Source organism: Hypomesus nipponensis, chromosome 11, assembly GCF_054491055.1.
Source record: "Hypomesus nipponensis isolate SF chromosome 11, ASM5449105v1, whole genome shotgun sequence".
NCBI classification, from domain to species: domain Eukaryota; kingdom Metazoa; phylum Chordata; class Actinopteri; order Osmeriformes; family Osmeridae; genus Hypomesus; species Hypomesus nipponensis.
This window is the reverse complement of record NC_140371.1, coordinates 10,605,294-10,621,877: the sequence shown is the minus strand read 5'-3', so window position 1 is coordinate 10,621,877 and position 16,584 is coordinate 10,605,294. Positions and strand designations below refer to the sequence as shown.

Here is a 16,584-nt window from a genome sequence, read left to right as displayed (position 1 = left end):
ATGGGGGGGGGGGGGGGGGGAGAGACCCCCTCAAAAATAAATAAATAAAAATAAACAGCTTAAAGGGAAGTTTGATCTTGAGTTTCTGTTTTTGAAATGTGATTTCTTCCCAGGCTTCCTGTGCGCTGTGGAACAGAAATGTCAGTCAAAGAGACAAGAGGCTGATGCAAACGGGCCTGGGCCAAAGGAGCGAACCAGGGTTGAGAAGGGGGAGCGGGGGGATGGTGCTATGAAAACAGCCACAAGGACAGACCGAGCATGATCAAAGGCCAAGCACTGCTCTAAGAACGCTACGGGGGGGGGAGGGGTGGGGGTGGGGGTGGGGGTTGGGGTTGGGGGGAGTGGGGCGGGGGGGAATGAAAAACAACAAAAAAAAATCCTTTAAAAAAGGGCCAAAACGTACTATACACAAACCCAGTCGATTTTAACCAGAGCCCAGAGAAGAAAAACAAAAACTAAGATGTGTTCAAAGTGAAGCCATGGATGCAGAAAGGACCTCGACCGCAGCCAGATAAATCAAGGAAAGCTGATGAAGGAGAGTGAGCGGCGCAACGAGGGAGCAAACGAACGGCAGTGACGGCAGCAACCGAGGACAAAGACTCGGCTTACCCAGCTCTGTTATCATTTGGATGTTGGTTCCACTGTTTTTTTCCTGATTCAGTGAAACCAGTGGCAGTAGTTTGCCAGGTTTAGCTAATGGCAATGAGGTGGCGTGGAGAGGAGGAGAGATTGCGTCGTTATTCAAACATCTTCAAAGACAGGGAGAAAGGCATGTCTGTCTTGTGATTTCCTCGTGTCAATGCAAGGATTAGGACCAGCACTAAAGGTATTCATGGATGCCCCTTGAAATATATACCGTAGGTCCTGAGACCAGAGATTACAGAAAACCGTGTGAAAAAGGTATGAACATGTGTCACTGGATCTGTTACCACTGTGGCATGATACATCCTATAAAACCTTTTACAGAGAGTTTAAACGCTATGGCATATTCATAAACACACCCGGTCCTTTGTGGCTCAAATTGATCAGGCAATGTAGACAAGCTTGCCCTTTTTTATGTTCCAATTAGAATCTAATCTCAGCCTGGCATGTTGGACCGACAACTCTGTCACTGCAATTTCAGTATATGGTTCCAGCGAGAACTGTGAAGGTCTCCTCTGTGCTCTGCATTTGTCTACTTATTTTTTAAGAGGAGGAGGAAGTATTAAAAAAAAAGAAATTACAAAAAAGAAAAACGTTAGAGAGGAGACAGATGCTGAGCTACAGGAGATGCGTTAGAACTGAAGCCAGACAGACTCTGCGGGGGTAGAACTCCGTAACGATTTGGAAATCATACGAAACCTGTAGGACTGAACTAACAGAAGACTTAACTTCCCCAACAGCATACAAAAAAAAGCGCAAGTACAGTGGTTGTTCTTTTGGGGGTGATTACACATGCAGCAAGCGCCGTAATGGGTGTGATGGGAAAGCTGAGAGACCCTTCTCTGTAGATACCGCCTGGGCCTAGACCTCTCTTAACAGGTCTCACGGTCCAGTGCTCTCTAATTGGGTCAGGGGAGATAGAGTGGCTGGTCTCTAGTGCTTTAGAAGGGTCCTCAGAGATATGAAACTTTCATGAGCCTCTTTCCAGTGGGAATAAAGCCACCACCATTGTTATTAATGAATGGGCCCATTTTGCAACGATGGCATTTTCTTTTTTTTGCCCAACCCCTCTCTTTCACTTTCTCGCACTCTCCATCAGGCTGTGGTTTTCTCTGTGCATTAGTGGACTTATTGGACGGGAAGGGAGTGTATACCTTATAAGGCTGCTCAGATAGCCCAGGTGAGGGTTACACAAACAAACATCCAGACATCCGGGATTGTAGCCCCGTTTGTTAGACTTCGAAACACAGACCTCAGCCCCCCCAAAACGGATTGGCTGTCCTCTGTCCATAACAAGTCAGCCAGAGCCATAGGTGCAGACAGTGAGGCGAACCACCCAAACTCATCGAATCTCATAACCGAGAATGGACGGAGGTTTGCCAGGCTGCCTCCACGGCTGGCTCCTCGCTGAGTCGAGCAGGCGCCTCGTCTCACCTAGCTCGGTGATGATGGGGATGTTGGAGCCTGTGGTCACGGACGCCTGGCGCACGAGGCCATGTACTGGGCTGCTGTCTGGAGATGACCTGTCCATTCCAGGTGGCGTGAAACCTGCGGGCATTCATAGAAACACAGGGCGACCATGAACCCTCGTTGCGGTTACAGAAACACAAATGGCCACGGAGGGCTCTCAGTTTCTTGGAGACTTAACACAGAGCCAAAAGCCACGACGTCTCGTAACGACTTGGGTTGTAATCTGTTTGATGACGGATTGATCAGATAAGAACCCAGTAGAAGTGTGTAGCACTGTAGGTATTGTCAAAGAGAAAACAGTCACCTCTGACCTCACTAATAGCACATGGTTGAGAGGGGGACCTGACGGGGCACTTGTGCACCAGGTTACTGTGTGCTACAGTGCATAAACGCATGACAGACCACTCTGCGTGGCGCGAGAGTTGTTGATGTGCTTTTTTGTGTCATTCGGAATTGCAGATTGACAGAAAAAAAGGTGGAGGAGAGGTGGGGTGGGGGTGAAGGGGAGTATAAACCAGACGGCAAAAAATTGCTATATGGATATTGTGCTTTTAGGGGTCAGCTGAGACATATTTAGCATTTTGCAACCTTCCATCAAGGGAAGGATATAAATTTTATATGTTGTTCATTTTGTTACCGTAAAATTGGTGAAGTGGATCCTGGGAAACCTTTTATCGGGAATAGCACAATTCCCGAGCATGAAATACAAGTGACAGGAGTATGAATTCACATGACTTCACATTTTTGCATTTCCTCAAAGTGACAAGTAAACAGCTTAAATCTGTAATGCTGTATGTATAATGTATCAGCCGTGTTTTGACATCCATCATTTAGTGCTGACTAAAGCAAAAAAAAAACACCATCTTATAGTTTCACTGTCACCAAACATAATGGAATGAATATATTCAGGTCACAAAGTTTCTGAAGGTTTGCAAATTCAAGACAAGATGGTGGGTGTTGGGAGGGGGGGGGGCAGTTTTTGTCAAGATATTCATGGGGTTGTTCACGGTACACAAGATGGCCTGTGCAACAGAGGAGACACTAACAGTTCAGCACTCAACTTAAAGTAGGAGCCGAACTGAGGCCTTGAAGAGAGACTCTTGTTATGCCAATTATGGGAACTTGGGGTTAGCCGTGGTTTGACACCCTGCTACAAGCAGGGACGGCAACATCCTTCACAGCAACGCATCATTTTGTCGAAGGGTATAAAATATGAAATTTACTCCTCGGGAAAATGACAGCCAGTTTTTAATATTTGCACTAAAAACACTCCCCGTAGAGTATCAGAGTAAACAAGGATGTGGGCACGCAGTATATCTTGTGAAAGTTCCACCCAGTACAGTTTACATTTCTGAAAGTGATGTGAACGTGTAGGAAGGAGATATCGAAATATGTTGGGCGGAAAGCAGCCAAATGCTACATATGTAACAGTACGGCGCCTGGAAAGCTATACAAACCATATTCGTGGATTTAACATTCTAATGTTTTGACTGTGGATCAAGTAAAATAGGTTTTACTTCCAGCACCACAATATAATACATACAAATATGTAAATAAATAATTGTGCATATTATCGATTTGTACGGTCTTTTTTTCGGCTCTCATTGAGACGAGCAAACCCCCCGCCTCGCCCCTCCCCCCCACACACCCGCGTCCTGTAGCCCCCCGGGCACAGCTTAGCTCTGTGCCTCACTGCATGCTCGAGCAGCCGTGAGAATCTCTCCCACAAGGAACAAGCTTGTTGACGTATTCATTTGCACCTTCTTGTTTCGTGTTTTTATTTGTTGTATCATTATTCTACACTCGCCATCTTGAAGCCTGCTTAAGGGGAAGGGGCCCAAAGCCATACAGTATGATGCAGTACTTCTATAGAGTGTTTGTGTGTGCGTGTGTTTATCGTGCCTTGGTTTGTATACAGTGAGCGGGTGTGAATTGAATATCAGTGGAATGGGTCAGGGTTTCAAGACATAATCATTTGTAACAATGGGTCCCATCCATCGACCAGGGTGATGGTATTGAGTGGGGGGCGTCAGTGTCGAAGGGGCTGTCTGTTAATAGGGATCCCCTGAGAGCTGTCACATGGACCCTGCATTGTGCATCTATGGCACTCCGATCGACGGGTCGTCACTCTCTCTCTCTGAGCAGGAGAAATAGCATCATTGGCATTCTGCTAAAACATGTGCCAGCGCATGTGATGACCTGACAGGCACTTGTTTGTAGAAGTTAGTATATATTGAATACATGGGTGATGTCTTTTGAACTGTGTAAACAAATCATATTAATAGTTAAAAAAATAAATATATAAAAAAAACCTTGTAAAGATAAATGTGTGGAGTGTATAATGAGGAGCAAAGGATGTCTGGCTGGTGGTGTGTACTAGCTGGTTAATGATGATGATGACGCCTGATGGGATTATGGGTTCTGAGTCTGCGAACATTAGCATCTGTTCCTCTTAATCTGCCAACTGACAGTCAAATCAGGGAGAACAACATCAAGTGGCACAGTCATATTTATGACATCATTAAAAAGTATTACCAGGGAGGTTTACTATTAATTATCGACGTGGAAAAGAGGGATTGGATTTTGTTATGGAAATACATTTACTTTGGTCTCGCGTCACGCACGCACTTTCTTCTCATCTCTAAGTGAGTGATGTCCTTTCTGCCAGAGCATGTCTCTTATGGGCTGTAGTGCAGTTCAGTGCAGTCTAATAGGAAACACCTTACCTTGGGAATTAGCCTGCAAGACCCCAATGCTGTCATCAAACTGCATAGACTTGATGTTGAGTGACGCCAAGATGCATTCTTTATCTTGCAGAGAGGCGTCGTCGATATTGTTCTGATTGGCTGACAGTATAACGCACATGTCACAGAGGTTGATGTTGACAGCTCTCAAATCTGCCCGACTTAATGGTGTACCCTTCGGGGCGGAGAAAAAAGAGAGAGAGAGGGAGAGAGAGGAAGAGGGAGGAGGCAGCGACAGAAAAACAAATTAAAGGCCGAGTGAGTGTAGCTTTGGGAAATTAGCGAACAAGTATTCTTGTTTCAAGGCAGTGACATTCAGCTGATCAAACTGGGCATTGGGGAGTTGTAGAAGTGCTGTAAAGTAAAGGCTAGTCTGTGCTGAGGGCAGCATTGTGTTTGGAGGGGGTGAATCCCACTTTGATAGGCAGTCAAGCAAGCCCTAACAAGCTCTGAGGCAGGCCAGGCAGGCGTCTTCTAGAATCGTCTAGATTCAGCTACAGTACAGCTTTGTTCAACTCCATACGGACATGGCAAAGTGTCGCTTCTCTGAATCACAAGAAGGACAGCCACGGATGGATGGATGGATGGATGAAGGCTACATGGGCTAAGGATAAGGCTACACAGACAGTATTGTAGATTTATATGAGTAGATTTCAGCCAGTCGTGCCCAGAGGCGACGCACGCTAGTGACCACTCTCGCTCATGAGATCCATGGCTCCATCACTTAGTGCGGTTTAACATGGCAGCGAACACGTTTTAATATGCAGGCTGTGTTTGTGGCGCCGGAACGCGAACCTCTCATCCAAACACGCGGCCCTACACGCCCTTGGGTCTTGAGCAATCCCCCCCCCCCCCTCCCCCTTAGCAAAGTATCTACTCTCTACGCTACTATATCGCACAATACAAAGTGAGATATCTGTCAAGAGCAGAGTTAAGGCGTTCTCTCCCTGGTGGGCCGGAGTGTGTACTGCAGGCGTACTCACAGGCAGGATGGAGACCTTGGGGAAGTTGTGTAGGGTTTCCCACTCTCTTCTCAGGTACTCCAGCGAGCCCACAAACACTATGGGCTTCAACTCGTGGTAATGGAAGTTGCTGGCTCTTAAAGGCATCACCAAGTTTCGCAGCCCCACCAAAGCGGACGTGACATCTCCAAATATACAGACCACTACATGACCGCTGAGGACCGTCATGGAAGCCTCGCTCCGGGTCTGGGAGGGAAGACAGAGGGGGGAGGGGGAGGCAGAGAGACCCGGTAAGACACACAGAGAGAGACCTCGGGAGGGAAAGCGGGGTCAAAAACAGAACATGACAACGTGAGAGAAAGAGAGAGAGAGAAAAAGAGAGGGAGAGCGATAAACAGAGGCGAGAGGACGAAGACAAACACACGGTAAGAGAAGATAGTGCGTGTGCCAGAGATGCAGGTTGTGATGCTTCCAATTAAATAAGGATGGCGCTGAAAACTTGTGTTTCCACATCCATGCTTGGTGCTTTCATGTTCGAAATCCACAAGCCCCGCAAGGGTACAAAGAAAACGAACAACTCACCTTGTTACAACAGAGAGCAATTGAGAGAAATGTAGATATACATTAGCATGGGGTTTGAATGCTACGTAAGGGAAAGAACATACTATCATTCTGTAGCTTTCCAAAAACGTAGGTACGTTATGCTAGGGTCATTCACCGCATACCGTGCGGTAATGTTGGTGTACCCACGCATTTGGAGGATATCGCTGGAATGTGCTGCAACCTGGGAGAAAGGGGGGAGGTGGGGGGGGGGGGGGGGAAGAGGGAGGTGAGGGGGGGAAGGAGTGGCGGAGGGGACCTCACTTACCAGGATGACCTTCTCAATCTCTTTGGAGGGACACCAGTGAAACATTCCTGTGGAATCGTACTTCTTCACATTCATGTCCATGTTCTCGATCTGTTCATTTCCCGGAATGAGCAAGGGGTCATGTCTGCTGGAGAGATCGAGGCAGGGAAAGCAGAGAGATACACGCTTCAGACACGTTTGACTTTTGTCAGGGGGTCGATCACACGATGATCGATAAACCAGTCAGGTCATTGTTGGAGATGTGTCCCACTTTGAATCTGGCCAAAATGTCTTTAACCTTAACCGTAACTGACTCAGTCCCTGACTGTCCTGCTCTAGTGAAGGGGGGCCGGGGGTGGGGTGGGGGGTCCTCTGATGCCAGAGAAGCCCAATGATTAGGGAGGAGGGGTGGGAGCTAGCTGGGGAGAGCTGAGTGACATGAAAGCAGAGAGACAATAGCTTTCCCTGCTCGCCCCGCTCGCGTTTAAAAAGCCCTAACAGCAACGCACTTTAAATATTTCAGGAATTTGCTCCCAATCCAATGTTGCTTCCCCCCCAACCGACGGCCATGAATGTTTCAGCAGTGTGTCACAGGGCCCCGGCCGTGCTAATCCGTCGTGGCGGCCAGCTGAGTTTGACGGGCTAGAACGCTGGGCCACGGAAGTGCTTCTGTCACTCCGCGGAGGCGCCTCTTGCGTGGTTTGCACTGACTCTACAAGACGTGATCTCAAAGTATCTCCGAGAGCCTTCCACAAGACTCACGGCTGGAGTAGCCACTTTGATCGAGATTGTGTTAGTCAATTAGAAAGTAGAACAGTGAAAACGTCCACGGCAGTCGACAGTCACAACACTTCTGTCTAAAGCCTCTGTGTTTATTTCCAAAACGCCATACTCCGATATAATTCCTTCATTGGATAGGGAACTAATATAACTAATGCTACGTTCATTGGAGGCAGAGCCCAAAGACTGGCCTGCATATTGTGTGGTAGAACATTCCAGAGTTTTTTTCTCTTTGACGTCTCTTTCAATCTCCTTGCCTCCCTGTCATCACTGTCACTCGGAGACAGGGCTTGGATGTTGCCTCCTCCTCCCTCCCTCCACTCTGCATTTTGGTTCTACCCCCCCACAAGAAAATCAGAAAACCTGTCAATTAACCTCCTCCTCTCTTTTTCTCACTCCTCGCCATCTATCTACGTCTCCCTTTCTTAACCCCCTCCCCCTTAGTCTCTCAGTATGTAGATGAAATCAACCAGGACAGGTGCTAATAACACTGACAGCATTTAGTGTTTCTACACCCGGGATGAATATTTCATTTCCGCGTGTTACGCCACTCACTCCGTGAGGCCCCTGTCACTTCAATAACCCGCCCAATGCACAGGCGTTGGCTGTGCGTGTGTGTGTGTGTGGTGGGGAAATGGATGGAAAGTGCAGTCAGCCTGGCACACAACTCTTCTGTATTCTACCCAGACAGCTATCTTTCACAAGGCTGTCCGTGGCGTGCCGGCCTGTCTGCCTGTCAGGGGCTCTGCACACCTCGCTCTCCCGATACTCAGACACATACATACGTCCCCATACAACGTATGTGTCCGCGTCGCCACCTTAGTTCCCAGGAAACAGACTACCCACGACGAATAAACCCCGTCGAGGGTGTCTTGTAACGTATCGAAAAGGTCAGTGTTGTTATGGTCGATTCCAGAAAACGTGCCGTGCCGCTGTCTCCATAACAAAAGGAACCCATATTGACACGGCGCTTCGTCGCTAGAACCCTGTCATGCTTTGCTAATTGAAATCTACAGCAGGCTTGTTGCTACAGGTTACTTTAGTGGCAATTATGAACTATTCTGTGTCTCTCTCGGTTGGATTATTGGTAATCATTCAAGCAGAAAAAACAATTTACAGTTTACACATTTGGATAGTCAATACTGGAATATTAAGAAATGGTGTAAATGTAATGTAGCTATTAGAATGAGTAACTAACGTACATGTGAAGGACAGACATCTCTATGAAGTCTTTCTCTGTCTAAATTCTTCTGTCGGTCTTTGTCTATCTCTCCCTTGAAGCTTCCCTCTCTATTTCTCTCTCTCTCTCTCTCTCTCTCTCTCTCTCTCCATATTTCTCCCCCTCAGTGTATATTTCAAACAGAGTTGAGTTATTCTAGCGAATCACTCGGCAGTCGCTGACTTGGGATGGGCGTGCTCCCCCAATCCCTCTTCGCCAGGCTATGAAGGCAGCCTCGCGCTTTGAAAATTTTCCCCATCATGCAAACTGACAAAGGCATGCTTTTCAAAAACCCACAGCCAATCTGTTGATCATTATTTATTTACAAAGGCCTTCAGGCAGCAAGTCCTGTAAAAACCATACTTGATATGGTATACGCTCGCTTGCTAGCTGTCTGCTGTTATTTTCCCCCCCCTCCTTGCTTGTAGAATAAAGTATCCCTAAGGCTACCTCAAACAATCACTTTTCATTGCGCATAAAATCCACCTTGTAAAAGCACAAGTATTTAATATATACTGTATGGTGTTATATATTGACAGGGGGCAGCTGTGGAGGGGTGCTGTGGACTGGGTTAGGTAATTTGATGTTTTGCTGAGGGCTATGACTTGAAAAAGGCTACACCTCGAACAGAGGACCTGTCATCCCAGTACCCAAGAGCCAACAGAATACAGAAGCAACCCTACAGCAGAGAAAACTTTGACACTGCTTTGAAGCGTTTTCAAAACCGAGTAAATAACTCCCAAGAATTATTATCACTGCGAGATCAAAGCCGAGATGCATATATTACATGGCAAACGGGGACCATCTCCGAGGCAAAAGAGAGAGAGAGAAAAAAAAAAGTGGTTTGGTGCTTTAAGTTGAGAAACAAAACTAAACACCCCTCTAAAACTAGCAGTTAGCTGGAAGCATGCCAATTTCTCTTTCTTTTGTGACACTTTGCTCTTTGAGAGAAAAAAAAACAACAAAAAAACGAGGGCATGTCGACGGTTGCTCTGTTGCAGGCTCGACTGAAGGGTCGAGTACGACTCCATGTACTGCTAATGGTTTGGCATGTGTGAGGGCTCGTCTAATTGCTGTTTTCTAGGTTGCAAAGTGAGGGAGAACTGAACGTGTTTTGTGGACACACAGTGCACACAGTTCAGTACACTCTGCTCTGAATGACTTTTGTTTGGCTGCTGCTGGAAGTTGGCCTGAGGGAGACTCGTGTTAACGAGACTGGCTTTGTCTGACAAAGCACGCCAAAAGGAACGGTTGGAGTTGAGAAAATAGCATTCAGTACACAGGCAGAGGAGGATGAAACCAACAACAATTTAAAGCTACCATACACAGTGCCTAACTGAGCGTGGCCACCTTACTTGAAAACAAGTAATGTGTCATTTGGCTTTATTTGTGTTAAGTGGTTCCTAGTTTTATTCAACCGTTTTTTTTTGTTTTTCCTTCCTTTTTTCAGACTAACACCACAAATACGTACCAAAAAATCAGCAGTGTTTCGACACAGGGTTGGAAGTTGATGTTGGAAAAAAAAAGTGCCCGACTGTACATTCATTAAGCACATCAGCCATAACAATTCCCGTCACTTCAGGGACAGGCACGTGTGCCGCGTGTGTCCCTGTGCTTTTTCCACAACTGCCAGAGCACCTTCCCTCCGCTGCTTCATTCAGGCACATTCTGACCTACCCTCATTTCACGTCGCATTCCAACATTGTTTCACGGTCACCGGTGCGCCAAGCCTAGCCCTTTTATCTTTCAAAATCAATTAACCGCAATTTGATTCCAAAGGACAGGATAAAAGGAAGGTAATATCTAAATTCAGATATGATTGTGATGATACATCTCGCATATGGCCTTAAGTACCAGAAACGGTACCCTAGGGGGTTCCCACAACACAGGAAGAGCCCGAGGGCAGAGTAACCAGGCAGATCGCTCTGATTGGCTGCTGGTGTCATTAGTGCCAGCGTTGTTTAAGAAGTACATGTGGACGAGACTGGAGGGGGTTGACAGCTGAGACTTTAAAGGCCCGGCATTTTTCAAACGGCTCCTCGCAGCCTCTTTCATGACAGAAATATGATTTCGGCTGTGTCATTAACCGCTGACAGCACGCCAGCCCAAACACCCCACACCCCACCACCATATCCATCTCCTAACAGGACTCCTCTCACATACTTTCGCACTCCTCCCTCCCTCCCCCTCCCCCCGACCCACCCACACACACCATCCCACCACCAGCAGCAATTTCACCCACCCATCTCTGCCTGCACTCGTACATCTCCCTCCCCTCCTCCGCAGCCTTCCCTCTCAACCCTCTCCCAGTGTGCGCCAGCGCTGGAAGTGGCATTAAAAACAATGTCTTACCTCATCATCTTGGGCGAGTTGTTGGGCGAGTTTCGCATGCCTCCGTTGCGCTGCTTTTTTTTGGGCGACAGAGTCGACGGGTGCTCGTCCTCGACTGCAAACACACGCACAGAGCGTCAGCGCACAGACGAGGGTCAGCGGTCAGTGTGTGTGTTGGAACTGACACACCAAAGAACACAAACACACTCAACATTCAATCAATAATAATCCCACAAAGGAAGAAGAAAAAAAGAAAAAATAACACAACGTCAAAGAGAAAGAGAAGACCCTCCAAAAAAGTAGAAAAAGTTAGTGAGGGACAGAGTTAAATAGGAGAAACCACGGAGAACAATCCATTAAGACCTGTCTGACTCCAACGTATAAAGCCTCACTATTTTCCCCAAAGCCCCTTTTAGTTTGGTTCGGATCCACTGGCTGGGTTCTGGGTCACGGGTCACCGTGCTGATGGGCCTAGGTGGATGAGCTCTATGTGGGTTGGACCTCTCGCAGTCTGCATCAGAGTGACCATGCATCCCGATGCCAATAGGTGCCATATGATTCAAACGGACTGTCATTAGTCAGCAGGGCATGGGACTAAAGCAATGACTGAGGGGGATGATTCTATGGTGGTGTTGTAATGAATGGCTACAAAGCTGACCCCTGACCCCATCATTCCAGCTTTCACTATGGTGCATGATGGTTCTTGTACAGGTCTAACTCCATGCCATGAGAGCCTTTTAGGACTGAACAAGCGTCCCCCACGTGTCACATGCCAAAACAGCACTCCAGCAGGACATGACTTGAGCATAACAAGCATTTAGAGCACAAACACCACCCGGCAGTAGATGAAGGTCAAGACACCCCGTTAAAACTGCCCATGGGGAAAAGAAAACCACGTTTCATGCCCTCAGATCCAACACATGGACTCGTTTGCTGGTCTTTCGGGGGTATCGCAGGCTTACTGCTCTATGATGGTGTTGCCCCTGTAAACTTTTCGATGAGTTGGATCACATTTTCCTGTCAACTCTGCGCTTTGCTCTGTCGAAGACTCTTTCACCAGCCCTGCGGCGGAGAGGACTGGAGAGACCCACCCAGGCCCCCGTGTGAACACTCGAGTCTAGTTCCCAGTCGTCTGATCTTCTCTACTGTCTCAGTTCCAGGGGCTTTCAGACCCGCACACAGACCAGCCCCTCCACTCTGCAACCCCTCCCCCTCCCCCCTCCCCAAGCATATATAACCATGTCCACTGTCACTTCAAACCCATATTAGTCCTTTGGTTAGAAATCAATACCACACAACATGATATTAGTGCAAATCAATGTGTGTGCTGCAAGCGGTGACTGCTCCAAGCACATGGAATTTCATTATTGTCCGAGTACCCATCCAAGACTGTCACCTAATTGCACGAATAAAAGATAAAACATACAGCTCTTCCTCCTAATAAAATGCCATTCTCTGACATTTCCATTCAGCCATTGGACGGTCTGAATAGCTAATATTACAAGCCGTACCCACTTTGGAAATACATTTCCCTCTAATCTACTTTGAAAATATCACAGTGCAAAATATTCCTTCCCTGTGTTGGCCTATAGTTCAAAGTGAACTAATGGACACAAAACCCTTCTATCGCATGTCCTTCCCTTGGCCTCTGAAAAGTTCAGACAAACTTAAACAACAAATTATCTCCTTCACACTGGTAACAATAACGTCCTCTGCAGTCAATGGGGCCATAGCTTGTGTGTGACAGTTGAAAACAAACAGGCATTAAATGTTATAATAAAAAATAAATATTAAAAAAATAATAATGATCTAAACAGTATCCAATTCTACATCAGCTTGGCAGTCACATGTACAGCGGTGGATGTCGCGTTAGTGATCCCATGACAGCAGCATCCATGCAAAGCAGTGGCAGTGTGCACAAGGGGTGCTAGTGGCAGCTGAGAGTGTGGTGAACTCTCATGCAGACAGCACAGTGTGGCAAAACAGGACAGGACAAGGGGAGGGGGGGGCAGGGGTTACTGACTGATGCATCCCGCTAAGGGGGGCAACCTACGGGGCCTGCTGCGGCCTAGCAGCGGCGCGTTACTGGGATGGTAGCGGTATTTCACTGGCAGGCTGCGGGCCCGGTTCAGACGGCTCTCGGCCAGGCCTCGGCCCGGCCCGTTCCCAGGGCCGGAAACACTGAGGCGCAGCAGCGAGGGGTTAGCCCCAGGCCCCGGCCCCAGGGGCAGCAGGCTTCCTTTACGGTTATTAACGAGGGGGATGGAGGCTGAGCACGCGGGGGCTGGGGGGTCCTGGTGGGGGTGCGGCGCGTTGGGGTGGTGCGTGTTGGAGGTGAGGGAGGTGGAGGTGCAGTTGGTGATTTTAATCGATCGGTTTTGAATAGGCGGTCTACCTTCATCCTTTACTGTCGAACAATGGAGAATAAAAGCAATGAGAAAGAGCAGTGAGCTGCAAGGACATTTGCATAGTACAGCATACTACAATGTTTTGTCTATTATACATTTAAAATATATTAGTTTAAATGAATAAATTATTCTTATTTTGTCACATGCCCACTAGCAGAATACAATAGTGAGACAAAAACATTACTTTCAATTATGAGTTATTCTATTATTAGGATTATTGCTTTTATTAGTATTGTTATTAATATTATGATTATTATTACTATTATTATGGTTGGGTCAAAATACATAATCTTAAGAAAGCAAATTATATCTGTTTCAGAAAATAATTTAATTAATGGACATTTGATGACTTTTTGATCGTGTCACCATTTATATTATTATAAGCAGATGTAATTGTTTTAACACATTAAAACACAATCCCTTTTCCATTGCTGAAGAATATGAACTAACTAATATGAATTCAAAGTGCACCAGTGCTCCTCTCTGTTCTGTTTCAATGCTTAATGGAACAAGACAGAAAGAGAGATGCCACATAAAACCAGGAAAAAAAAATGCACTTCCGTGCTGTCTGTGCATTCAACGTACAGGTAACAATGCAAATGTAGGATTATTTGAAACAGGTTCAAATGTATTTCAGTCTATCTATTTCATTCATGCCCAAATACCTATTTCAGTTACTGCCAAATTCCTGGTTTGGCTTTAAAAGGAAGAGTATTTTGTTACATGGAATGATACAGTAATTATTTCACAGAGGAATAAGCTACCATCTCCTACAATATTTCTATATCATTCTGCTCTCACTTTGTCCTCATGACATAGTGAGTGTATTATCCATTTAATTCAACCAGGACTCTAAATCACTCTCTCCCTCTTGCTCTCAGCCCTGCGAGTATGTTTGGGTCTCCAAGCTAAAGAAGGGGAGAGAACAAGAGGAGAGAAGGCATAGCCGAGGAGCTGTTTACTCCAGCCTGGTGGTCGCAGTGGTTGTATGGTCGGGTGGTACGTTGGTAGGGACTACAGAGTGCGTGGTCGGGTGGCCGCGAGCGATAAACAGACGTTTATCCCTGCCGTCAGCTGCCTCCTTGATTTACGGAGCGCCACCGATAGCTCCTGGATTCATCTGGCCCTTGTCAAACAAGCCCAGCGTTACGGCGCCATCACACGCCCTGGCAGCTCCACTGTGCACTCCGAACAACCCAGACGGCAACTGTCCCTTCGTGACATGCTAATCACATGACGAGGCCGTACCGAATGCAGGTCCCCATCAAGCCCAGACCCAATGAGAGATGAGCCCAGAGAGAACCGTATAGATAAGGGTCGTGCTGGACTTTGTTTGTGAGCTCACAATGTTTCCCGTACATTAGTGTGGTCCTGTTGTGTTAATATATTTTAAACCGTATTGTTAATGTTGGATTATTTTTTGTCACCATGGTTATGCTTGTTCATCGCAAGGCATTGTATTTTCCTAACACATTGAGTATTTCTTGAATCATTCCAATGAAGTATAAACATCAACAATAACGTTACCGTTGGATAAAAACAAATTGTAATGTTATCATAACAGAACAATAGCATTTCAGAACTTACATTCACTTACAGTTAGAAGTTGGAGAGAAGAGACATGTCACAATTCTATACTTTACACTGAAAAATTTACCTAAATTGCAATCTGCTTTGAACCGAACACCAGCCTCTTTTTGAGATCCACTTTTCCCTGGTGTTGTAGCGCCATCTGCTGCTAGAGGCAGCACAATACAAACAAAATATTGCGTACAACCGAACAGTCAAAAAGAGCATTTTTCCTTAAATGAACTTTAAAGTGCTTTAAGAGACAACTTTTTTTTTCTTCTTTTTTTTTTTAACGGAATTAGTGCATTCATTGTCAGATGCATGTCATCCTATCAAAATACCATTTTATGGAATAAAGTATGATAATCAATTAGATCTATACATCAGTAAAAAGTGGTTTAAGGACTCTGTTATTATGTCATTGCCAACTCTGTGTATCAGTTCAAATCAATTAATCAGTGAGAGACTAAGATGGTAGCTTTGCATTCTACTAGTAAAGCAAAAACTAGACCAAACCAAGCATCAGTGTTACTTGGGAGGTGACATGGTTGGGGGACTATACAAGTCTACACACAGGGAGTGCTGAAGCTGGATGGGGAGGGGCAGAGAGACACACTTACGTGATCTGACATATCCATTATACTTATATTTGGCTGAGGAAAGTGCAAAGACAAATGACAGGTTACATGGAGGAAAAGAGGATGATGATCATGAGACAGACATTTCGACGGATATCTACACTGACGGAGATGTAGATGGACATGTAGACTGGCGGATTAGGAAATGCATCAAGTGAAATGGGATATAAAAAAAGAAAAAGTCCAAAGTCTTGGAGCATGATGACTCGGCTCTGAATTTGAGATGGCACAAATGGGAGACGGATGGTAACAATATAACACGATGAGATAAAGAGGTAGACAGGATGGATTTGATGGCCACGGAGAGCGAGGACAGTGAGGAAGCCGTGCTTTTGGAAAGTGAAAACCAAACTGTGGTGTGACATTTTTAAAAAAAAGCTTGTTCCACGATGGAGAATCATTTTTCAAAAGAGCTGAATGGACCCGCATGCTCTCATTAGCTCGGCAATGTTCCAAATCATCCAATTAAAACATTTATATTCATAATAGTTTGGGAATCAAATACTAAGGTTGACAAAATCAAGCTGGGTTGGGGGAAAACTTTCATTGCAAAGGTGTATTCAGTTAAAAAATGATCCTGAGAGTTGGACAAGACACACAGAAACATGTGACCCCAGACTGCAGACAGGACAGAGGCAGACCCACCCTGACAGACAGACACATCCACCCCAACATGGCCTCCAGAACTCCCCACAGTACAAACAGAAAACAAAGCCGACAGTATCATCACTAAAGAAGCTCAAAATAGAGCTAGAAATGCTTTAAATGGGTACTCATTATAGAAATAGCATATATACGCAGGATTTAAGATGTAGAAAATCTGACTAAGGAATTCCAAAATTGCAAAACTGTACATTATCATTCTAGTGAGTGAATGAGAGCAATGTGAACAATTGTGTGCAGTATTTTATCGTCATACCTCACTTGTAGCCTCTAGAATGGCAATGTACAACCCTCGCTTATACCATCTACAA

At 46.0% G+C, this 16,584-nt stretch overlaps 1 protein-coding gene across 5 annotated transcripts in view; it reads right to left on the bottom strand.

Moving 5' to 3' along the window:
- Positions 1 to 16,584, bottom strand: part of LOC146268055 (calcium-activated potassium channel subunit alpha-1a) — a 121,087-nt gene that overhangs the window by 11,641 nt on the left and 92,862 nt on the right. Inside the window, exons 19-25 of one of the 5 annotated variants that reach the window (XM_084709283.1) lie at positions 15,593 to 15,625; positions 15,061 to 15,141; positions 11,017 to 11,110; positions 6,687 to 6,813; positions 5,840 to 6,064; positions 4,839 to 5,031; positions 2,077 to 2,190 (exon numbers count right to left, since the gene is read on the bottom strand). In XM_084709283.1, coding sequence (XP_084565409.1) covers positions 2,077 to 2,190; positions 4,839 to 5,031; positions 5,840 to 6,064; positions 6,687 to 6,813; positions 11,017 to 11,110; positions 15,061 to 15,141; positions 15,593 to 15,625 — 867 coding nt within the window. Of the gene's footprint in view, positions 1 to 2,076; positions 2,191 to 4,838; positions 5,032 to 5,839; positions 6,065 to 6,686; positions 6,814 to 11,016; positions 11,111 to 13,048; positions 13,403 to 15,060; positions 15,142 to 15,592; positions 15,626 to 16,584 lie in introns of all 5 variants that reach the window. The other 4 variants (XM_084709279.1, XM_084709278.1, XM_084709280.1 and 1 more) reach the window with 4 other exon arrangements.